At 41.5% G+C, this 24,685-nt stretch overlaps 2 protein-coding genes across 3 annotated transcripts; both read left to right on the top strand.

Annotated features, from left to right (window-relative positions):
• The first annotated feature begins 70 nt into the window (after nt 1-70).
• On the top strand, nt 71-24,479 carry LOC119697262 (myosin regulatory light chain 2, smooth muscle minor isoform-like). 2 transcript variants are annotated; one of them, XM_038127805.1, is made up of 5 exons: nt 3,146-3,743; nt 5,212-5,409; nt 5,600-5,761; nt 6,803-6,991; nt 21,904-24,479. In XM_038127805.1, exons 1-4 carry the CDS (start codon nt 3,599-3,601, stop codon nt 6,973-6,975), a joined length of 678 nt encoding a protein of 225 aa, XP_037983733.1. In that variant the 5' UTR covers nt 3,146-3,598; the 3' UTR covers nt 6,976-6,991; nt 21,904-24,479. The 2 variants fall into 2 exon arrangements, with proteins under 2 accessions (XP_037983735.1, XP_037983733.1); XM_038127807.1 differs by lacking the exons at nt 3,146-3,743; nt 21,904-24,479 and adding an exon at nt 71-310 and having other exon boundaries at nt 6,803-8,457.
• Nucleotides 16,988-22,517, top strand: MYL12B (myosin light chain 12B). The gene is made up of 4 exons (XM_038127808.1): nt 16,988-17,126; nt 17,379-17,577; nt 17,768-17,929; nt 21,715-22,517. The coding sequence occupies exons 2-4, from the start codon at nt 17,394-17,396 to the stop codon at nt 21,885-21,887; spliced, it is 519 nt and encodes a 172-aa protein (XP_037983736.1). The 5' UTR covers nt 16,988-17,126; nt 17,379-17,393; the 3' UTR covers nt 21,888-22,517.
• Nucleotides 24,480-24,685: the final 206 nt, after the last annotated feature.

The raw sequence follows: 24,685 nt of genomic DNA, 5'->3' as shown, positions 1-24,685 counted from the left end.
CTGCACCAACGCGCCGCCGGGGGAGGAGGGAAGACACACACACAGGGTGGAGGGGCTGAGCTCGCGGCTCTGGCTTTCTCCTTCAAGGAAGGCAGAGACTCCAGAGAAAAAAAATCCGAAACACGCGGGTCCCTGCGCGTCCTCTCCCCGACACGGCTTGTGCCGAAGCGATGAGCCAAGCCGCCGCCTCCCCCTCCTGCGCGGATGGTCTCGCCCACAGCTTCCTTCCTGCCCGGCGGGGCGGTGGCCGCTCCGCTCTCCGGAAGTGCCGCTCCAGCCGCTCCCCGCCGGTGCCGTCTCCTGCCGCCAGGTGAGTCGGGGGGCTCCGCCCGCTGCCCGCGGGGTCTGGCGCCGGCCGCCGGGGAGGGGTGGGGCGGTGCCGGGCCGGGGGTCGCTTGCCGAGCCGGGGTCTCTCGCGGCGTCGCCCCCGCAGCTCCCCTCGGGCCTCGGCTCGGCGCTGGTGCTCTTGACGGGATCCGCCCTGCGGGCTGGAGCTGGGACAGACCCCGGCTCCGGGCCCCGCGAGCCCGCCCCGTGAGCCGGGCAGGGCGCGATGCCACGGGGACGGTGCCCGCGGGGACGAGCTCCCTGTGCATCATTTCAGGGAACTGGTGTTAAAAAGTGTTTGTCTCCCTGTCGGAAGGGCTCGGCTGCCTCCCGGCCACATCGAGCCTCTGCTGGTGTTTTCTCGGCTTTGTCGGAGCATGGGAGAGGCAGGGCTGGGAGCTGCTGCGGTCGGAAGAGGGTGAGGTGGTGGGCCTGGGTCTGTCCCTTCCTGCTCATGTTTCGGAATAACTAGAGCCGCACAGGGGACTGCGTGCGATGGTTCCCCGGTTCTCAGAATCAGTTAGGTTAGAAAACATCTCCGAAATCATCGAATCCAACCTGTGACCGACCACCATGGGAACTGGACCATGGCGCTGAGTGCCACGTCCGGTCTTCACTTGGACACGTCCAGGGACGGTGATTCCACCACCTCCCTGGGCAGCCCATTCCAATGTCTAATCACCCTTTCTATGAAGGAGTTCTTCCTGATGTCCAGCCTCAACCTGGCACAGTTTCAGACTGTCCTCTGATCCTGTCGCTTACTGACTGGGAGAAGAGGCCGATCCCCATTTGGCTACACCCTACTTTCAGGTGGTTGTAGAGAGCGATAAGGTCATCTCCGAGCCTTGTTTTCTCTTATGCAGACAGGTTGTATTGACTCACTGGCGCTGGATTTTGAGGCAAGTGTAACTCCTGTACAAGGGTTTTAGGAAGCTTACTAGTAAGAAGTGTGTTAAAGTGGGTTTTAAGACTGGGTGGAACAGTATAGGGTTTGGTTTTTGCTAGTTTGCTTTCATAAAGTGTAATCTGCTCTTTACTGAGCCTTGACACAGATCTGCTGGAGAGCACCTTGCTCTTATCTCTTCCTGTTGCCACCCAGATTGTGATGCATTGTGACTGTATGTGATGCTGTAATTGAGTACATGGACAGAACTTGGGATTTAGCTTTGAGGTTGACTTTTGAGTTTGATGTTCTATCTTAGTTCATGTAGAGACTTTCTTGGTTACATGTTTGGGGATTTATTGTGTGGTAGTTTGTTTTTTTCAGTGAGATTTTGCAGTTATTACAATATTCACAATTTTGAAACATGGGAGTGTTTTCTAAAGCATAACTTTTGGTCACTGCACCTGAGCAGGTCCAGCTTGCACCACTGTTGGTGGGCTATAAATTTTCACAGCTTACTGTGTGGCTCAAAATTTTTAGTTGCTTAGGGTTTTTTTTCCTCCAAGGGTGTATCACTTTTCCTGAGGAAAGGACCACAAGATGGTTCCCTGTGCTTCTGTGGTTTGATACCCACTGTGGCTGAACAAGTGGCAATACAGGCAGCACAAAGCAGCACAGTGCTGCTACTGCCTATTTATTGTTTTTTTAATATGTGAAAATCTTCCTGAAGAAAGGTTGCACTTTAGGAAACACCTTATGACGTGTCTCACAGGTAATGTCTTACATTTGAAGTTTCTTGGACAGCTTCCAAAACAGGGCCCAGACCATTCAGTGTAGCATAGTATTAAACAACAGGGACTAAACCTGCATGTCATGACTTGCACTATCTAATGTGAAGTATTCCCACTTTTTTATCTAGTGAAATTCCATTTGCAGCCTATACTAATCCTATTTCAATTACAAAAGTGTTGGCTTAGATGTGGGCCTTTTTGTTGGGTAACACAAAGTCCAAGCACCACTGGAGCTTTTAAATCATAAATCGATCTCTTTGGCTAACTGGATTGATGCCTTTGGTTTTCTGAACATGTTCCAGAATGACCACCCTCTTTTCTCCCAGACATTCCTGGAGCTGAGTCCACTGTTTCAGGCATAGCTGCAGCAAACCTGTGCTGAAGGGCACTGCAGTCCTGTGAGATCTGATGTTTCTCTGTAGCTAGGCTGACAGCTCTTTTGGACTGGAGGAGTTCCCAAGTCTGGTTCAGGGAAACTTAGAAAATAGTAATGCAAGCATTGGCACTTTTTTTTGGTTTTTCTAGTACAACATACTCTGATAGGTCAGTCTTCTCAAAAGAATTAAAAAGAATGTGCTGACAGCCTGCTTTTGTTACCTCCTCTTGCTTAGGATTGAGTTGTAGGTGAGAGAACTGCAGGTAGTGGCTTGCTGGGAGCACTGCCTTTGCAGCACTTGTGCCTTTTCACTGATCTTAGAATTACAAGCCAGAACAGTTAGGTGATAAAAAGGGATTACCATTTTAAGGATCCTTATGGTGCACCACATGCAGGATGAAAATGCATACTGGAACAAATGGATACAATTTTGTATGTTCAGCAAATTAGCATCACTGACAAGAATCCCCAGTTAGAGACAGAGGTGATGAGAAAATTTGCCCTTGGTTCTCCCCTTTTCTGAACCTCCCCCGCTTTAGATAGGAACTAAACTTTGTTTATAAAAAACTTGGGAAGCCGTTTTGACCTGGGCTCCCAAAGAATCTAACCTTGGACCCTCAGGCCTTAGAGCTGCTGGGGAATGTATTTTGTCTTTCTGATAGAGTAGGTAGAATGCTAGCTGTGAATACAATAATAGGCTACAGAGCTGCAAATATATATGTAAAGAATGTGGAGATATATAAAAGTAAAAAGGCAGAAAAATCAATTTGGTCAGCATCAGCACGTGCAGAGTAAACTTTTTTGTTTACTTTGAATGAGCCATATCCTGAAAACCACGTTATTTTAGAGAATAGTAATTAAAAGATACTGTTTGGCTCTATTTTGAGTAGTGGAACTTCTAATCAATAACCCAGAGTTTAATGAGAACTTGCCTGGGGGTTTTTACAGCGGTAAGAAAACCACCAAAGTTATGCACAACCCTTGGCTGCAGCTTGAAAGCAAACTACCTTTGTTGTCAGCTGTCTGCATAAGTATCTTGAAGTCAAGAGTTCACGTTTATTTGTTGCAATGTTGTGGAGGCCAGACATCTCGGGTAGCTGGTGGTTAGTGAGTGCAGTGGAGAGAACGTCTGCGTTGTTGAGCGATGCGCAGTTGCATTTCAGGGGCTATTTTTAGTTCGGGACATAATGGTTTGTTTTGTACGTCAGAAGAACGTTGTAGATGCACGTAGGATTTAAAAGTGTGGAATTAGCAGGAGACATTAGTAGCTGTCTGTGTGGACAGACTGAGAAGGACGTAACCATGGAATTTCCTTTTATGATCCAGATGCTTGGTACACCCTGTCAGGTATCTAATACAAAGCAAGGTAAAATGTCTTTCCTTTTAGCTTAAAAAAAAACCCCAAAATAACTGCTTTTTGTCTGCATATTGGATTGATTGTATAAGGGAGTTACTTTGCTTAATTTGACTACTTTTTTTTTTTTTTTAAAGACGAATCCCAGTTAGTGACTTCAGTCTTGCTTTTCAGGACTCTAACAGAAAATATTCTATCTTTGAGAAAACTATCTGAGAAACAGTTAGAAATGTGCTATGACTCCAATTAGCATTGCTTTTCTGATCAGATAATTTGTTTTGAAGTTATAAAATTAATACTCAGCGTAAATTTCAGAATATTGATATTCTTGCAATTACAGGTGAAGCTTAAATTTACTTTTTTCAGGAGACACTTGTTACAGGGGCTTTCTGTAAAATTCAGAGTCAAGGATGGAAGGAATCTGGTTTGCATAACACTTTGTTTGAGCATTATGAAGGATTTTGGCAGTATGGATTACACTTTAGTTTTAGCTAATGCAAGCAGAGGTTATGAGACTTTTGGAAACAACATTAAAAAGGGTCTAACTTCTGATCCAGAAGGAGTCCTGAGGACTTTGTGTTTGCCTTTCAGTGAGTGACTCAGCTTTTTCAGTTTGTGCTGTCATACATTTAATTGGAACACTACATGTATCTTCCCAGATAAAGAGATGCAGTTAACTTAAAAGCCTCACTTCTACCCTGAATGTACTATTGTTATAATATATAATAATCTACCATGTTTATTTCTTTATTTGACAGCTTCAAGGGAAACAATGACATTAGTATACCTGTCATATGTGAAAATTTGTAAAAACATATAAATGTTTCTAAGGGTTGGTAGCTTAAAAGAAACAGTCTTCACATTTTTGTAGCTATCGTGCCTTGTAATTTATTCTAAAAAGAGTGTGCTGGCATTTGCATGTGTTGTGTAGTAGTTCCACTGTGTAAGAGAACAGCACTGTAGAACTTTTGAACCAAGTTGGTGCTCTCTCTCTCTCTCTCAACGGTAGCTAGTCTAACAAATTGCTATTTAGAGCCTAAAATACATTTTTTTTCTCCTCCAAAATGTTAGTTTAGCATACTGTCTGATCTGTTTAACAACTGTGCTAGTTTAGCAGCACATATCCTTCTATGTCAACAGTGCCTCCCAGATTCCTGAATATGTAGTTGTCTTAATTTGTGGAAGATGCAGGTGGAGTATTGAATCAGCAATACAAGCACTGTGTGAGTTTCAAGAGCTATGATTTGATTTGGACTTTTTGATGTAGCTTGCTATTGGCCTATAGTGGTGGTCCCTGAATCCTCAAAAGCTTTATGCTTTTACAGCAAGTGAAGTCTGAAGGAAAGTGGAGCAGGAGATACTGAAATAAATGTGTATTTGGGGTATATGCCAATAACATGAAACCTGATGTTCCTCTACCCCAGGGACTTGCAATGTGATTTAATAAGGCTAAATCTTGGATATGTTTCTGTCTCCTTAGAACCAACAGCCACCATGTCTAGCAAAAGAGCAAAGACGAAGACCACCAAGAAGCGCCCTCAGCGCGCCACTTCCAATGTGTTTGCCATGTTCGATCAGTCGCAGATCCAGGAATTCAAGGAGGCCTTCAACATGATCGACCAGAACAGGGATGGCTTCATTGACAAGGAGGACCTGCACGACATGCTCGCCTCCCTTGGTAATGTCCCTTTTTTCTGTCCATGCTTGCCGGGCAAATTTGTGCTGCAAAAATCAAAATGCTGAGTTTGGGATATGAGAGGTGTGGTGTCTCAGTTTGTGTTACGCTCAGTTTGTGTTACCACTCGCTTTGTATTGACCTTACTTGTTCAGTTTGAAAGCTAAACCAAGTATGAATGCCTTATTTGTAGGAAAGAATCCAACAGATGAATACCTGGATGCCATGATGAATGAGGCTCCGGGCCCCATCAACTTCACCATGTTCCTCACCATGTTTGGTGAGAAGCTAAATGGCACCGACCCAGAGGATGTAATCAGGAATGCTTTTGCTTGCTTTGATGAAGAAGCAACAGGTACGTGGGTGAAACAACAGTGTACATGTATTACTTCTACTTACTTCTGGAACAGCAAATACTTGTGTTCATAGAAGCGGTGATCAGTTTTTTAACTCTGAAAATTTTAATTTCTGCAAACTGAAAATCATGACTGTATCCTCATGGGCTAAATTTGCCTTTTCAGTCTCTGTAGAAATGTCAAATTTCAGCAGTTTGTTCTGTTGTTCAAGACAGGAGAATGTATAAAAGATGTTGATTAGGGACCAGGGTCTTAATTTATTCCTAACTTGAAATTCACCTTTGGGCCTGCGTTTATGTCGGGAATCACTGTTTTCAAAGCTGTTGTGCTTTCATGAAGAACTTTTCTGACAGCAACTTGTATCCACCTTCCCACTGTTAAGGTGCACTAAAAGGAGAAGAAAATGAATGCAAGAAAATTCTTGTGTGACTCACAGGAGTGATGATAAAAGCAATCACAAGTTAGACCAGCCTACTTGTTTAATAAACCACACCAAAAATTTATTCTTTGCAACCAGTCTAGTAAATCTGAGTTTTACCAGTGATTTGAGATCAATTTGAAATGTTGTAAACTTTCCCATGTTTCATGCACTTGTTGAACGTTAATAGTCAAGTTCCATGACTTTTTTTTGGTGGTTTTTCAATAGGAATGCTCAAGCTAAACTGATCTCCTTTGTGATTTTTTAAAATACTGAGTTAGAAGGTTGTTGGTATTATTGGGAGTGTAGCCCTGCTATTGGGAAGAATGTCCAATATGAAAGCTGATAAATTTTTATATTCTATGGAACACCACAGGCAAAACATATAATGGTCTTTATTTGAAGTAGTGGGATCTTTCAAACTAATTTCAAATGCCTGATTTGATTGAATCCTTGTAATTATTTGGCAATTTTAGTTATAGGGATCAATGGCATTGTTTTCATTTGGCAGATGAAGACTGTAGCTATCTTTAATTGAAGAGCTCAAAGAAAGAAATTATCACCCATGTATTAGCACATAAATGTAAAAACTCCTCTTCTGTCCTCCTACACTGTGCTCTAGGGTTCATCCAAGAAGACTACCTGCGGGAGCTGCTGACCACGATGGGAGACAGGTTCACGGATGAGGAGGTGGATGAGCTGTACAGAGAGGCCCCCATTGACAAAAAGGGCAATTTCAACTACATCGAATTCACGCGCATCCTCAAACATGGAGCGAAAGACAAGGATGACTGAGCAAGTCCCTGGATACATGCACATTATCTCGGCATTTATGTTTATTTTTAATGATTTCCTTCTGATAGTACTTGTTGCATGCATTTAGCCCCAAAGCTTTTGTCTTTTTCAATATATTTATCTATTCCAGGCCATTTAGGCACATTTGCACCTGTAATCAGACTGGAAGCAGGGAAAATATTTTGAGGGAAAGGCTACAGGAAAAGCATTCCCTGGAGTTGATAGTCCAGGAAAATAATCTCAATGTTTCTGGTTTAGCTGGATTTTTACATTTTTTGTAATAAATGCCATTTTGAAATAAAGATTGCTTTATAGATAAAATACCTCAAAATCTTTTGTGAAGAATGACATTTCTATTACACATTTACAAATGCAGGTGTGTTCATTGTATTTTTCTTGCAGTTGCAAGTGAAGCTGGAAAACTCATTTTCATGGTGTTTTGTTCAGTGTCACAGAGTTCTGAAATGCTCCTAGCAGCATCCGCTGGCATCTTTAAAAATGCAGCTGCAGAAGTCTTTGATCTCAGGTTTTTGAAGTGGGATCTGACTACTGTGTAAGTAGTTAACCAAATAAATGGTTATGGAAGACTGTTACAATTGCCTCATGGCCAGCAGAGAACATCTGATTCTTAAGCAGATACCATGCCCAGCTTTTGCTTCCTTTTAATATTGATGGGTTTTCTAGCAGTACTTTCATGTCAAAGTGCACATTCTTCTTTGCTAAGTAAGGGGGAATTAGGCATATTTTTCCCTTCTGCTGAAGGAAGCTTGTGCAAAGGAGTCCGCTGGCACTAATTAACAGCAATACATGGCCAGAAAACCTACACAAAGCTTTATTTTTCTACAGCTGATTCATTTGCATGTGAGAATGTGAGCCAAGTAATTCTGAGAATTAACTTGGTAAAACCCTATAGGTGCTGAAGTTGCTCTCTCTTTAAAATACCATACATATTCTTCAGTTATGTTGGTAAAGATGGCTTTTAACCAAGCACAGTCATTCAGGACTAGTTGTGCTGATGTTGTCTCAAATACAAAGAAAAGAGGAGGATTGTTCTGTTAGTATGACCATGCTTTTCTTGTGCCTCATTCTCTTGGCTACTGCAAGTTAGAAAGCAGGAGAATTCATTTTGCCTATGTATTTTTCAATTAAAACAATGACCTCTTATCCAGAAAGCTTGCCCTCAGCTATATCACACGACTTAGGACCCCAAGGAGTAGGAATTCAGCACAAAGGATTGTAAAGGCTCTGACAGCTTATCCTGTAAGGTGGGTTTGTCTCATTTCATGTGTGATAGCATGAAGGCTTGGTTACTTAATCTTGCTTGTGTTCCCATATGACAGCTCTGGAAGATATTCTGGCTTCGGGTTTGTAAATAACTCGACAAAGTGTATCAGTTAGCATACTTGGACTATTTTTTTATTTTTTTTATTCCAGGGTCGTTTTTTCCACTTACGGGCTTAATTAAAATTGAGTTTTCAACCATTCTTTTCCTAGTTTTGTGTTTTATCTGCTAACAAACCTAGCCTCAGTTTTTCTCCTACCCACATTATGTTCTACACTACTTTTGGTTGCCACAGCTGCTCTTTTTTTTTTTTTTTGAATGTTTGCTTTTTAACTGTCTTGATGCTTTTCAGTGATGGCTGCTGAGTTATTTCTCCATGTGACACCTGCAAGGTTCTAGGAAGTAGTTTACAAGCATCCATGGAAATTTTCACCAGCAGTGCCCTTGTGACAAAGACAAGAGAGTGGGGATTTAGGAAACTGTCTTGTTGAAATGTTGCTATGTAACGTTAGGCTGGATAACAAGTTATGCTGTCACTTCTTTAGACTGATCCTGTCACCTCTGTGCAATTCAGTACTGTGTGCATACATGCCTGCTCGAAGGACAGATGTAAGATATTATTTTTTGCCTTTGAGTCTCTAAATGGCATTAAGATTCAGAGAGCAGTTTACTTTTGTTAGAAATCCTGGATCCCTAAATCCTTCTTTTCCTGATCCTGTTTTCTCTGTAAATGTTAGGTGCTGGTCTGTTACACTGAGTAAGTGGCAGGTGTGCCAGCTGGATTTTTCTTGCTGGAAGTAGCAATTTTAAAGTCATAAATATGAGTTACATAAAAGAGAACCTGGTATCCTCCTGGAGAGCAAATTGTCCACTTCAAAAATATTCTGTACAGCTTCTCTTGCTTTCTGAACAGCCAGCTGAAACGTGGGGTGTGTGTAGCTGTTTTGTTCCTTGGATGCTCCCTCTGAGTAGAGGGTGAGACAGAACTGTGCAGAGGTAAAGACACCTCCTCAGAAAGATGTGTTACTGAGAGAGAATATCCAAGGGTGTATGAGTATAATGACAACCTTCCAAGTACCAGTTTCCCTGGTGTTTTATATTGTAGGAGACCAGTTAACCTGCAAGTGGGCACAAACCCCTTAACTGCTGAGAGGCTGCAAGGCCAACAGCCCCAGCCAAGAGACCATATAAGAGCATCAGATGCATTTTGTAGCTAGGCAAGGAGGAATGTGACAGCTGAGGTTGCATGCCGAGGGCCGTGGGGATGTGTCATCAATAATTCACTTCCAAAAATAAAAATAACTTTGGTCACTGAAACAGCTTAAAATTCTGATGACTTAGCCTTAGCATTTTGCAGCCAAAATCTTGGAACCTAATCTTTTCTCCCTCGGGGTTCATATATAACAGTCTCCAAGCTCCACACCAGATTAAGCTTATGATGAGAAACTATTTTCATGGGCTCATGCACGCATTTAATAGTCTTACATCTATAGTGATCTACAATGCCCCGTGAAGCACTACTGAAAGGCACTGATTTATTATACATGACCCACTTACCCTGTTCTAAGGCTACAAATGCAGAGGTCAAAATGAAGCCAAAGAGCTACTGAGGCTGCATGAGAAATGTCCAAAGAGGACCATGTTTGTGTCAAGTGCTGCCAGGGGATGTTTGCCTGCTACCTTTTTGTCCCTACTCTGTTGCTGGAGATAACATTTTACATTTATTTCTGCTCTTCATTTAAGCAAATAAACCCATCCTTATGGCACAGTGATCAGATGACTGAAGCATTTCACAAGGCAGCTTGTTACACTAGCTCAACAGCTAGGGGGTGTCACAGGGGTGGTGTCCCTTCACTCCAGAGCAAGGATCTGTTTCACCGCTGACCTAAGGACTATCTTTGGATCGCTTGTTTCTAGGACGCCTGTGGTATCTGGAGGAACGAATGCAGCACAGCGGCCCGAACCTGGCACAGGGCATCAGTGACAGCATGCCTCTGTGTCCTGACACCTGCATTCGCTCCAAAAGCTGGAAAATATCTGAAATCTTGTCATCACGTATTTCTTGTGGCCTTTTCTAGTCTGGAGTGTTACTGACCTGCTAATTGGGATGTTCCTGGGGAATTTCAAACAACAATAAATGCAAAGATACTCCGACAATGTAAATCCAAATAATGGGTGAGTAACAAAGTATAGTCAGGAATATTTTAGATATCAGCAGTTAATCCTCCCTTGGTATTGCTTATGCATCCATGCTCCTATTTTGGCTTCTTACTTAATTTTACAAAACCCTACTATCATTTTTAGTTAACTTTCTCCTTTGGAAAAATGATTTAGGAGTACAATACCTCAGAAACAGTATTGCAGAAACTAGGAACAATACAAAGAGAAAAAGAACTCAGTAAATGCCTCTTAAAATACAGCTTAAAATTAAGTTACCATGAAATACTGAAAAGTAATACTGGGGGGAAAAAATACCCTCCACAGAGCTCTTTTTTTCTTTTTTTTTTTTTTTTTTGGGCTCTCAGCAACAACTCTACAGACTCCACTCCAGCAACTCCACTGTTTTCCCAAACTTTTAATATACTAGATAGAAAACTTCCCATTTTAAAAAAAAAGGAAAAAGGTGGCAGCACATGGCTGCTTTTCCTACTTTTTTCTGCAGCCTATGGGTAAAAAACATTGCCAATGAATGTTTTCAGACCAGAAGTGTGATATTCCCTAGAGGGCATACATAATAGGCCCTGCATCACACAACTTAAGGGGTCAGGCAGTTCATATCAATAAATCTGAGGGCAGATGTTTACATGATTCTCAGCAGACTCCACTTAACAGGATGGTGGGAAATCAAACTGGCATCCTGGAAAATACCAACTGCTTGCTGCATGCAGACTCTTCTGCCATGCAGCAGTGCTTCAGTCCCTCAGTAAAGCAGCATTGCACTTGGATAAAGCTTGAAAGTCAGTTACAAATACTACAGCATTAGGCAGGTTGAGACTGACTTTGCTGCTGGCACTATCTGCTCGTTTAGGCACCCGTATTTACTGTTCTTGTATATTGCTTAGTTTTGCAAGGTGTATTTAATTTTTAATCCTCACTTTGACTATTTTAGGGTATCACTGAGTACAACCTCACTAAATATTGAAATAGGCTTTGGTTTGTTTTTTAACTATGAATAGTCCTTGGGAGTTAAAAGACAGCATTTCACAATAATTTCCAGCCTCTGCCAAGCACATTCAAGTGAGTGGGTGTAAATTGAGGCCTGTAAGACTTGTCTTAGTCTGTGCTAAAATAGAGTTGGCATCAGACATGAGTTACTTGAACCTTGACTTAGCCTTGTATCTAACAGGCACTGGGGGTTTTCCCTCTTTTGAGTTCTTCCTCAATTGTAACCATCTCTAACGCAAAAGGTAGTGGCAAGATATTCCCACCCCATAAGAAGTATGCTGATTTTGAAATTGCTCCACCAGCCAACCAGACTTGCACAGGCATCACCTGATAAGAAAACTGATAACAGCTTACTTCTCATGTGAAACACCTGACTAAATATGCTGCTTCTTGTTTTCTGTGTATGTTTAAGAGACTATTTTAGACCTATGGCCAAGTGTTGAGCACATTTCATTTTCTTCCATATTTGTACAGACAGATACAAACTCTAACACACAAGGAGAGAGCACATATGCACATCCTTAGGTTTAGCAGAATTAATTACATTTGTTTTAAAAATGGGGGGCCTTCAGGTCTCCTTAATAAGAATGACTCCTTACTAATAACCTAATGCTTATTTTTGCATTTCAGTTCTCCACTTTATGGAATCACAGTGTCTGGCAACACTCCTCATTAAAACTAGTGCAAGAGATGAAAATCTCACAAAGACTTGGCTAGAATTGTTGCAACTTCGCAGCTAGGATAAAAAACAAGGGATGGACATACAGCACAAGAGGCAGAACAGGGCCTTTGATCATAGAAAACAGGGAACAAAAACCCAGCCAAAATCAACAGCCCAACAGCCAAAATGTACTTTTCAACATTTAGTTGGGGTTTTTGTGTTCTTCAGGTATAAAAGACTTGGGATCTGGGAATGCAAGGAGTACCGTGTCTGCTGAGTAAAGTCCCTCAATACTCTGTCAAACACATGTCAGTGCCCATTCATATAGTCAATATAGTCACTGAGATGCAGTTTTAAATAAATATATTGAGGTTTGTTTTCTCCTGTTTACAACATTTCATAGACTGACTGCATTTTATTTATGTTCCATTAAATATCTCTGCTTTTTCCTTTGACCTGCTATATCATTGTCATACCATGCTCATGTTCTTGCCTCTTCCTCAGCCATGTACACTGGAAATTACTAGAAAGTCAAAACTGTGCTATTTTTAATTTTCAGTATGGAGAAAGAATATGTGTTTCTTCTATAGGCTCCACTACATTCTCTGAGAGCCTTCATTTTTTATGCTTTCAGCATTTACCATGTGGCAGGGACCACCTGGGAAAGCAGTAACCATATTTATTCATGAGGTCATTGAATGAAAACAGGGAATAACCTGCAGTCTGAGCCCCCGCAAGAGACTCAAGTGAAGACACATTTCAGAATCCCTTCTTTAACTCATGACTCCTCAATTGTTTTTCCCTTGGATCACAGCGCTGGAGTTATTTTTGGAGAAATTCCAGAAAACTTTATGACACTTTCATCATCTCAGAGTGATTGTGACTCTGACTGATACTGCAGTGCACTTGGTATAGCTAGACAGAGGCAACAGATGCCAGCTGGAATCAGGGATGAAGGGATGGAAAGGCAGAGGGATGAGCCAAAATACCAGGTGAAGAAACTGACAGACAAAATGCTTTTGTTAAATGATAGTTTAGACCTAGAACTTAGATGAATATGTTTAACTTTGACTCTGCTGTCAATACTTAATCTCCATAATTAACATTTGTTGAACAGTGATAATATGCTCAGAAAAAAAAAACTCGTAACTGCAAAACCTTCCACTGAACTTCCAAACAATTTTAATTCTTAATGTGGAAGTCACACACACATCTGCTTTTTCATCTAGTCTCTCTTTTCACATCCTTTTGTTTCTTTTGCACGTCCTCAGTCTTACTTCTGTGACAACCCAGGGTGTGGAATGGCTCCTGTACAAGAAAAACTACCCAAGTGGGTAGTTGCTCTGTAGCTCTGCTACAGCTGATACAGGAACACACAAGAGCTTTCTAGAAGCAAAAGTAACACAAAAGAAGTGGACAAAAATTCAGCCTTAGTATTTCTTCCAATACAAAGTCTAGAGCATAGAATAAACACTGCTATAGGTACAGTCAAGGTTAGTAAGGTGCAGTTTTTCACGTAACAAATAGCAGCCTTGCAAAGGGTTCCAAAAACACCAGCAAAGCATATTGTGGATGCTAAATTTACATCAAGTCAAGGATTACATATTAGGCAAGTTCATGAAAGAAGCTAATTGTGGGTTACACAATATCACATCTGGCTCAGGGTAGCTTATCCCTCCGTGAACTACAAATAGTGGATTTTGGGAGAGCATTCTGGGAAGATATCATAGTCTACCTTGATTCTTATTCTTCCCTAAGTACCTGCATATGGGCACTGCTGCTGCCCTCCCCTAAAGAACTGGCTAAAAACAGCCCGTATGCTCTCTCTCCTCCAAAAAGAAGTACAGAGATTTATTTTTTTTTTCAAAAGAAAGTATGATTCCAAGTTTTGGGTAAAAAAATCCAAAACAGTAAAACTCTCCAGTGACCTGGTAGGGAAGACCTCATAGCAGCTATTATTTCTTGAGGGCATCCAAGAAAACAGTAGATCCATCCTGGTGGTGCTCCAGCCTAAAAATGGAAAAAGCAACTGCTGGGCTTCCCCATCCCCAGTCTCAAGACTGTTTTTGCCAAGACTTTGCTCCCTGCCTTCCATATCCAGAATCCACATCTCTTTGCAGGTGGGGTGCACTGGTCTAGGCAGACTTTCACAGTGAGCCAGTGCAGCCATTCCTGTAACATTCACTAGATTCATAAACATCATAAGACAAACTGATTCTGCTTCAATAAGCAATCATGTTAATGACAAATATTTGCACTGTCACTCAGCAAAGGTGGGGAAACAGAATAATAGAATTGTTAAAAGTTGGAAAATACCTCTAAGATCATCGAGTTCAACTGTTAACGGAAAGAATTAAATGAAAGGAGGGAAAAGGTTCACTGTAAATTGCTCACTGTCTGTAGCAGCCTTAAAACTTAAATATGAAACAGATAATTTTGAAGGTTTTTTGACAATTCAAAGAAAATAAGCATTTCAATGCCACAGAATCAGAGTATTTTAGACAGAAAGGATAGGAACAATTAATTCATTTTGCTTAAAAAGGTTTTTTCTTAAACAAGACTGACATAAATGAGAATGAAGAAGAGAGTAATGAAGCAAAGAAGTAGAAAGAAGAAATATTAAAGAGTTAAGAGTTCAGCATTTTTTTAAACCATCTTTTCAGAAAGGATCATTTCTGTTTAGAATGTTTGATGCACAGCTCTTGGGAAGCACCACACTCACAAAGAAGACCCTTACTTTTTTCTCTATTCAACATTTATGTGAACGAGTTAAAGAAAATATCCTCCAAATATTATAAAAGGCAAAACAAATCTTTCTTTTCCCTTTAAATTTCTTTACTGCTATGATGAATACTGTAATCAAGTAAAATTGAACCATTTCTAAAAGCTTTATTTAGATTTACATAAAACAGAAAATGGTCTGCCTGTAGGAACTGCTTCTCATTCCACCATGATGCAACGAATTGGAGACAAAAGCTTTAAGAGACACACACTGACACGCAATTTTGTCATTAAGAACTGATCTCATACTGGGCAAATAATATTAGTGTACCTATCCCCACATCTGCAGAAGTTATACACGGTGACAGGTATCATGTAACACCCTTTTAATAGCATGAAAAACAATACAAGACAGAGGGGCATGTTTGCAGTAGTGGTTCAGTTTAAAATAACTGATGAAAGAAGTTGAAATTAAAAGATCAGATAGCTTTTCATAATTAAATTTCAACACACAGTTCAGTTGTTCAATATTATCATGAAGTATTTTATTACCTCTCTTAACATCTTAATACTTCTACTGCTTTTCTGCCCACTCATACTTCGCATGTAATTATCTTGAAACTTTGTGCCACGTCTAGTAAGCAGAGAATTTTTTACCCAAAACTTTTTCCATTAATAGACTTTCAATTTAGCAAAGTTTAGTCTTAGTTTCTATTGCACTTTGAGGCAAACTTTAGAAGAGTGATATTAAAATTAATTGGGGAAGTATTATAAGCTAATTAGGCCAAATTCTCAGCCCTCATGAAATAACTTCTGATTTGAGCAGAGAGCAGGGAAAGCAAGTTGGGCCTCTTGGCAATTAAAATGTCTCCTTCAAATTTGAGACTGCAACTTCTAGATTACATATTAGATTACATATTAGATTACATGTTAATTTCAGTAGCTCCGGTGGCTAAATGTAGTTCATTTACATTTATATGTAAACATAATTGATAATTTCAGAAAAAGCTTGCATGCCTATTCTTTCCTTTCACAGAATGATCAAGGTTGGAAGAAACCTTTAAGATCATCTAGTCCAACCATCAATCCAGCACCACTGTAATCTCCAAGTGCCACATCCAGACACTCCTTGAACGCTTCCAGAGATGGTGACTCCACCACCCTCCTCGGGCAACTTACTCCGATACGTGGCCCATGCCTTTCCTCCTTAGGAGTTCCTGTTTTCCAAGACACAGACTGTACACCAACAAAGCCGACAGCAGGTAGGAGGGGGATTCAAAGAATGATGATCGGGCAGCGCAGCTTTCCCATCTGACTACTTCAGGAACTCTTTGTGCACTAAACAACAGTTTTCTTGAAGCCCAAGCTATTTATGTGGGACTTCAGCAAGCAACATGGGAATAAGCGCTCCCTTCGGAAAATTTAAAAAATGTACAAGCGGGCTGAAAGCGGACTGCTTCTGCAGTGAATGCAGACACCATCCCCCTACGATAAAAACAGCTTGTACCTCAATTTATTTGAGATCCTACATCAAATGATGAATGGAAAAATATGCGTCATCCTTTTTCATTAAAAAAATGTATGCAAAAACAAATCCTCCAAGTGGCCTTACTAAATCTATAATAAATAAATCTCGGCTGCGAGAAGCATTAAGCCTCGCTCCCGAGGGAGCACCCACTTGGAAGACTTAAAGATACACTCTGGAATTCTTCTGATCCCTCGAGCGAAACACGAGGAAGACTGAAGGTAAAGATAACACCTCACACCTGCTGATCCGGGCAGGACGTCCCCGCGGGATGAGGAGCTTCGTTCACCTCCCCGATGTGGCACCGCCGTGCGAACCTGGAGACGCCGCGGGCCGGCACCGGCTCCAGCAGCACGGAGCGACGCTCCACCTTCGGCGTGCGGAGGTTTTGTGTATACAAAGGAAAATCCCCATCGGGAAGCTCCCGCTGCCCGCAGAATCCCTCTCGGGCTGTCTCCATCCTCCCCTGCAGGCGGCGCCCGGGGCCCGGCGCCGGCGGCGGCCGCTTCCCCCGGGATGCTCCAACGCGGCCGAGGCGGGGGGCGCAGGGAAGCGGTCGCGGGTCCATGCCGAGCCGCCCGCCGCCCAGGAAAGCCGGGACCGGCTGTGATCCCTAAGGAAAACCCCCGGCTGCCGTCTCGCTGCCCTCCCGCCGCCTCTCCCGGCGCTCGTCCCCACCCGCGGCCCGGCAGGGCAATGGTTTCTCCAGGAAGCGCTGGAGCATCCGCCGGCGCCGGTGCCGCTTCCTCCCTTCCGTGTCTGCTCCGAACCCGATCCCCGCCGCCGCCGCCGCTGGGGTGAGGGTCTTTACGAGACTAACATTTAAGTTTCTTTACGTCTTCTAAAAATGACTATTTTCCTGGTTTATTAGTCTGTCTTTCCTTTACCCATATTTTCTACTTCTTTTTTTCCCTTCTTGAAAATACTAGGGAAATACGTTCTGATGAGAGGAAATGAGGCGCGCTGTAACATTAAACCGTAAAACTTTTTCCTTTTTTAAATCCTAACTCTGATCTTGCGGCATTAACTATATTTCTTCCTCTGCCTAGTGTTCAAAAACCAACATGTCTAGCAAAAAGGCAAAGACGAAGACCACCAAGAAGCGCCCTCAGCGCGCCACTTCCAATGTGTTTGCCATGTTTGATCAGTCGCAGATCCAGGAATTCAAGGAGGCCTTCAACATGATCGACCAGAACAGGGATGGCTTCATTGACAAGGAGGACCTGCACGACATGCTCGCCTCCCTTGGTAATGTCCCTTTTTTCTGTCCATGCTTGCCGGGCAAATTTGTGCTGCAAAAATCAAAATGCTGAGTTTGGGATATGAGAGGTGTGGTGTCTCAGTTTGTGTTACGCTCAGTTTGTGTTACCACTCGCTTTGTATTGACCTTACTTGTTCAGTTTGAAAGCTAAACCAAGTATGAATGCCTCATTTGTAGGAAAGAATCCAACAGATGAATACCTGGATGCCATGATGAATGAGGCTCCGGGCCCCATCAACTTCACCATGTTCCTCACCATGTTTGGTGAGAAGTTAAATGGCACCGACCCGGAGGATGTAATCAGGAATGCTTTTGCTTGCTTTGATGAAGAAGCAACAGGTACGTGGGTGCAGCTCAGCTGCTTGGCAGGGGTATGGCTGTTATTTGTTATGGTATGGGGTTATGTTAATGGTATGGGGTTATGGTATGTTATTTGTTATGTTAAGGGGTACGTTTGTTATATGGGTTTCTGAACAGTATGCTGATTTTTGCACCTTTACAAATTAAATATGATATGGTAATCCTAGATGGCATATTCTGCTAAATTACTGTGTGAAAGTAAAATCTGGCTGTTCTGTGTCAGTACTGAGGACTGTTCTTCTGTGAGTCTTTGAACAATAAATTTGTTCATTTGACCAATGCTTTAACTGGGCAGTGTGTATGTTCCTCAAAGTGTAAAACAAGATGTATTTGCTCTAAGATGAGGAACTCAAATCAGTAATGTGTGATTTGTTATGGTGTTAAAAGATAAAGATAGGAAATCTGTCATACAACTGAGTTTGCCTTCCTTCTGCAGTAGGTCTGAAATGTATCTAAATTCTTCAGGTGTTTAATATTTCAAGACACACCATTCAGACTTCATAAAGTCTTACAAATCCTCTCTGCCTGAGCATTCTTTATGGCTCTGAGGACAAATGTCATGCCCTCATCTGCAGCTCAGTTTGCTTTCAAATTGCAGGAAGATCTACAGTCCTAGTGGTCTAAAGATAAAAACCAAGTGGGGTGTAGAAGGCAGAAATGACATTTTGTACTGACTTGAAAAGCAAGATAAAGGGAAAGAGTAAAACACAGAACTCAGTTTTACTATATTGGACTTCCAAGGCTGTGCTTGTAATCCTGAGGTTAGATTTTATGCTTTTATGTATTTATTCACCTAGGCTAAGATTCCTGAGAAGTGTGTAGTAACTGGGGATGAATCCAGAAAACAATTTATTGGAATTACAGAGTATCAGTGGTTTGATATGTTGTGAACTTGTCTTACTAGCTCACACTGAAATTATGTAATCTCTGTACTAGAAATGACACTGCATCTACACCTTTCCTCACAACTGTCCACCGCAATATTTTAATCTAACCAGTCAATATATGCTCTGCACCTTTTGAAGGATATCCTTCCGTTTCAACAGCTATTTTCAGTCTGTGTATTTTTAGCACCTTTTGCTTTTTCAAAGTGCATCGCCTTCCTGCTGAGGTGTAGGTAAATAGGCTTTCAGTAGGTAAGGCCTTTTCAAATGTTAATCGACTTCCTCCCTCTCAAGGGAAATCTCTTTACCATTTCCTAGAGAAGGAAGTTTGTTAGTAGGTTAATTATTTTCTCTCCACAGGTAGTCTGACTCACTGTGCTACAGGGTTTTTTCTGTGTGCACCAAAACAAGAACCTGTGAATTACAATATAAAGAAAATGGTTGTGCTACCAGTTCTTTGGAACAGAAACTTCTGTGTCTGTGTAACCAATAAGTTACTAGTTTGGGCACCCATATACTGATAAGATTGATTTTAATATCTCTCAGCTCTGTGTGGTAAATGTTTTAGTCTAGTCCTACAATGATTTGAGGATACTAGTTTGTTCTACAATCTGTTTTGTGTCTTATGCCACCCTCAAATTTTAACCAGGAAACATGTGAGATAGTTGTACTGTTTTATTGAGTTTTGATTCATAACAGTCAATGAAGTCTTCAAAACAGCAAGTGATGTGTTTGTAGAACCCATGTCATGTTAATCCTTTATTAATTTTATTCTCTTGGCTTCTGATCAGTTTGTTCCATTTAAAAATGTACAAGAGCATTTCCAGCTATATCAAACTCTTTTACTTTTTTCTCATTTCATGGTCTCCACATGTGTGTTTGTTTTGGCCTTGATTTTCTAGCTCTATATCAGTGTAGGTCTTTTGAAAGAGGGTAATACAAATCAGATCCTATAGATGAGGATAACGTAGTCATACTTGTTAGGTTTTACTTACATTTCCTATATTGCCAGCCTAGTTGGATATGCTGCTTCAGCATTACTATCATGTGTAGTGCTGTGGAATTGGTATAAAAGTTGGATCTGTCTGCATTTGGAGTATTTTTATCTGGTCTTTGATCCTGCATTGTCATCTGCTGTGTGCTGCTTGCAACAGGCTGAATCTTAAGTTTTGCTTCATTTATTTGTTACTCCCCATCTATGCTGAAGCTGTGTGGGAGGGACAGGAGCCCTGTTTGCTTTACAGTTTGTTGCTGATAAAACTTGTGGCTTATTCCTGGTCTGGCAGCCCAGTTCAGTGTTTAAACAACTACCTATTCAGACAGAAGCAATTAAGTCCTTGAGGCTAAACTTGCAGCACCAAAGGCCTTGCATTCTTTGAATACTAATCCTTATGTCATCTCTCATCACTGCTTGGTCTCTGTAGGACAGAGAAAGAGTCTCATCTGTTTAGCTGCCTTTTCCCTCTTCTTTATGCCCATCTTCAAAGACAGAATTCCAAGGTTTGACCCGATTAGGATGGGCCTGGCTAACTGAACAGTCTCCCTGTTTCTGAAGTAGAAGATTGCTGCTAGCCTTCTTCATTTGCAGTCAGGATCCAAGGGCTGGTCTGCACTGGGATATGGTGCTGTTTTCATTAGCATATGTTGAAACACGTTTTTTTTCCCGTCCCCCAGCATATACCACCCCCGTGCTAATTTGTCATGCTCATTGACTGCTTTTTGGTCCCTTGATTCCCTGTTTGGTTTTGTCTCTCTAATGAACTCTGTTTGCTTAACTTATGCAACTCTCTTTCCAAAGCAGCACTTTTTTTATCGCATTCTAATTGAATCTACATGAATTGATGTGGGTGTCTACGTATGATTTCCAGCTGTTCCACAGATTTTACTTTCTTACTCTTCTTTTTGGAACCTACTTCTGCCTCATTCTGTTACTGACATTTCTCCAGCTAAAGTTCAATAACCAATTTCTTTCTCAAATGAAGCAACTATTTGCTGCTAAAGTTATGGTTGGTCGTATATCAGCATTTAGCAGTTTCTGCATTCTACTGTCTACCCTTTGTTACGCATGGTTCTTTTTTCCTCTCTAAATTTTCCTGGAATTACTTGGCAGCTGGTGTTTCTGCCCATCTCTTGAAATAGAATTAGCAGAAGATACCTAGAAACTGCTCCTTTTTATATCTTTGTTAACTTCCTCAAAAATCTTCTGTTCTTTTAGCATATAATAAATAATATGTCCTACTCTTTTTTTCTTTTTTTTTGCTGGGTTCTCCACCTTTAGCTCTCCACCATAAACATTCTCCCTACCTCCTGAGCTAACTTGCTCAGTCCTGTCTGAAAGTCTCTTCTGTTATGAACTACTTCCCTGGACGCTTGCCAGGAGATCACTGTATCCACATAAACTGCCTCCAGCAACAGTGTTGTGCAGCACTGAAGAGCCAGAGTGGTTATTTAGTCCCCAGGGGAAACTAGTTTATAGAGGATGTTCAAATATATCTAATTAAGGCAAGAAAAATATAGTTAATTTAAGAGAACTGCTTGTATAACGAAGACTAGCAGTCACAGGAACCTGTTTTTCCACTTTGAGCCGTTGAAGATCAGTAGATGGCAATAAGTGTTATTATACCACAGCAGGTCAGGCCCTGTCTTCAGAAATCTGTATGAAATGCATTAAACTTCCTTTCCCTTTGCACTCAAGGAATTTCTTTAGAATTCAGTTAAGGAAATTTGCTGGGGCTCTGTGCAAATGCAAATGTAATACATGACGTGCTGCACTGGTTAACTGCCTGTCCGTGTGCTCGTCTGTGCTGCTGCTTTTGGCTAAGAGGCCAGCTAAGAGGCTCAGCCTCCCTTTTGTGTTTCTCTCTGCACATCTCATTCCAGGGTTCATCCAGGAAGACTACCTGCGGGAGCTGCTGACCACGATGGGAGACAGGTTCACGGATGAGGAGGTGGATGAGCTGTACAGAGAGGCCCCCATTGACAAAAAGGGCAATTTCAACTACATCGAATTCACGCGCATCCTCAAACATGGAGCGAAAGACAAGGATGACTGAGCAAGTCCCTGGATACATGCAGATAGCACCTTTAATTTTTAAATTTTTTTTCTTCCTACTAATTTTATTTCTCAGGATCTGTTTTTTTCTGGTTTTCTGGGACCATTTGCATACATTTTTAGCACTTCAGCTTCTTCCTCTGTGGATTCTAAGGCTGCTCAGGCACAGCTGCACCTTTGTAATAAGACTGGAAAGTGACAGGGAGAGAGAGAACAGCTTACAGTGATAGAGGCTGAAGGACAAAGATCAGAGAGTGTGGAGGCTCGAGTAAAAAATGTCAGTGCTACTCATCCTAGCTAGATTAATTTTACATTTTTAATGATAATTTTTCAAATAAATCACTGTCTACTAAGTGCAAAATTAAAATTTTCATGCTAGAAGTATAATGTTTCTCTAATGATACCTGTAAATATTTTTGCAACTGTATGCAGTCATGTTGTTACCTATTTTTGCCTTAAAAATGATGCATAAGTCACTTAAGCATACTGATGTTTGTACTTCAGCAACTGAGTATTTCACCTGCTACTGTGAGCATACACATGAAGAAGAAATTCCCATCCTTCAAATTTTAGTGTATTGTAAATTAATCATTTTTGTCAGAGACTTGCACATTAAACATTTTAAATCTTATGGATGTAGTTGAGCATGTATTTTACCACCTCAGTCCCTCCATTTCTCAACATTGAGTACTATAATAATACCACTTTTAAAAAACTTATAATGTAAATCCTAGTGTCTTTTTTAAAATAAGATATCATATATGGGTCGAGTTGCTTGAGTGATACTTCTTACCAGATCTGTGGGCTGCGAAAACTGAATTAATGACATTTCATTGCAACCATTTATTTCTTTCTTTTATCTTTCTGGTTTTTTTCAAAGCACAGTAGGAAGAAGGCTGGATTAAGAAGGAAGGTGTGCCATCTCTGTCCTTTAAGTTTTCTGTCTGACAATATTATTCTTAGTTTTTAAATGAAACAAGATACACTATATTATTAAGACCTCCTGCTGTGAGTGGTGTTTTGGACACGTGAGACTTGAGGCATTCCTTTTTGTTCCATTTCTCATAGTTGTATCCTCTATAGTTTTTGTGGTATGGAAGGCATGGCAGATTTGCTACAGTGTTCTGAAGCAATTTTTGCCATAATTGGAATGCTTGTGGTCCTGCGGTTTTTGTGTCTTGAGAGAAAGGATGATCTGAGCTGCTTCTGACACTCCAGGAATTACATTATTAATCCCTTTCAGAATTTACATTACAAAATTAAGAAAAGTCATTTGGCTGAGAGCATTTTGCTGTTTCTTGGTAGGCTGCTGTTGCAAACTGAACTTTTAAGAAATGCCAGCAGAAGACAGTGATGAAAGCTCTGAAGCTCCTGCTCTACCTCAGTCCCAGGGAGCTCTGGCGAGGCGTGGGAGCTGCGCACGCAGGGATGACCTGATCCCTCTGACTGTGGGCCTGTAGGAAGCGCGTGGAAAAGCAGAGAGGGGAAAGAGGTGCCGAACAGAATCAGCAGAAATCCAAACGCTTCGCGAATGTTTTCCCAGAGAAATACTTCCGTTCGGAGGGCGCAGAGATTAAGAACTCGAAGAAGAACTTTTAGTAAACTATCGGTGAAATTAGTACGGATTTCGATGCTTCTGAAGGAGGCGAAGTCCTGCGGGCACCGGCCGGGGCCATCCCGGGAGCCACCAGGAAGTGGCAGCACAGCTCTCGGCACGGCCGCCGCTGGGACGGGCGAGCGGCTTCCAGCCCCAATGTTTTGCTGGATTTGTTTGGCGTTTTGAGTTTGTTTGTTGTTTTGGGGGGGATTTTTAGTCCCAAAAAGCTCGTTTGGTGCATCGTGCATAGGGGGAAGATACGCTCCGTTCCCACAGAATGCCTGTTCCTGCCACAGCAAAGGTTAATGGTGCCGGGATTTTCCATATTGCAGCTCTTGCATGAGTTGAATTTTTGGCCCTTTAATCAAATTTGTTCATTACAGAAGAGAGTAAAACGAGGCCTCTGCAGGCCCTTGGTACTTACACATGTGGTGTATGTTTGGCAAAGATTAGGTTTCAAAAGGACTTATGGCCTTCCTTGTAACTCAAACCAGAGACACTGCTCCTGCACTTCACTTCTCAGTATCTCAGTGAGGGCTCTTCCTCTTCTGTTCAGATTAGCTTTGAAAAAAAAGACCCCAAATTCAAATGTATATGTTTGCATAACATTGTTTACATACGAAAGACTAAAATCTGTGATATAAACTAAACTGCTGGGGCTCAGAGTGAGGCAGCTGGTATTTACCTACAGCAATAAATGCCAATTGTTAAACCCCAGTGCTTGCTTACTGGCGAGGGCTGTGTTGCTGTATAGCAACACCTATATGCTATTTGGCCTTGTGATGACGAATTGCAGTTCATTAATACTATTGTTCTAAGCCTTGCCTTCGGCAGAATCCTGGTTTTACTCTCTTGACTTTAATGGCATTTAATGTTCTCATAAAAACATGTCAGAGAGAATGATAAAAATGGATTTTTGGTGTGTAACTCAGAGGCCTGGGATTTGTCTTGAAAAGAAATTTTAAACCCCTGCTCGGATGCAGAGGGTGCCTTAAAGTCTGTGTGTGTCTGGAACAAGTAACACTGGTTTTATAGACTAATTGCAGTTCTTAGTCCTGGCAAAATCATTCTCAGTAAGAGCCACAGAATTTTCAAGTGTTCTCACTGAAGTGGGTCAGCAGAACATGAAGGCGTTTGTCGTGGGATGTCTTTCTCCTTTTATTTTTGTTATTAATTCAGCTGTTTTGTAGATAGGTCACTTG

The sequence above is a fragment of the Motacilla alba genome, chromosome 2, assembly GCF_015832195.1.
Source record: "Motacilla alba alba isolate MOTALB_02 chromosome 2, Motacilla_alba_V1.0_pri, whole genome shotgun sequence".
In the NCBI taxonomy this organism is placed as follows: Eukaryota; Metazoa; Chordata; class Aves; order Passeriformes; family Motacillidae; genus Motacilla; species Motacilla alba.
This window is presented reverse-complemented; position numbering and strand designations above follow the sequence as displayed.

Excerpts from the sequence above, each read along its gene's own strand:
- MYL12B (XM_038127808.1), top strand. The coding sequence starts at position 17,394 with ATGTCTAGCAAAAAGGCAAAGACGAAGACCACCAAGAAGCGCCCTCAG. Across the intron at positions 17,578-17,767 it reads CGACATGCTCGCCTCCCTTG|GAAAGAATCCAACAGATGAA; the intron begins GTAATGTCCCTT and ends CCTCATTTGTAG. Across the intron at positions 17,930-21,714 it reads CTTTGATGAAGAAGCAACAG|GGTTCATCCAGGAAGACTAC; the intron begins GTACGTGGGTGC and ends ATCTCATTCCAG.
- LOC119697262 (XM_038127805.1), top strand. The coding sequence starts at position 3,599 with ATGCACGTAGGATTTAAAAGTGTGGAATTAGCAGGAGACATTAGTAGC. Across the intron at positions 5,410-5,599 it reads CGACATGCTCGCCTCCCTTG|GAAAGAATCCAACAGATGAA; the intron begins GTAATGTCCCTT and ends CCTTATTTGTAG. Across the intron at positions 5,762-6,802 it reads CTTTGATGAAGAAGCAACAG|GGTTCATCCAAGAAGACTAC; the intron begins GTACGTGGGTGA and ends ACTGTGCTCTAG.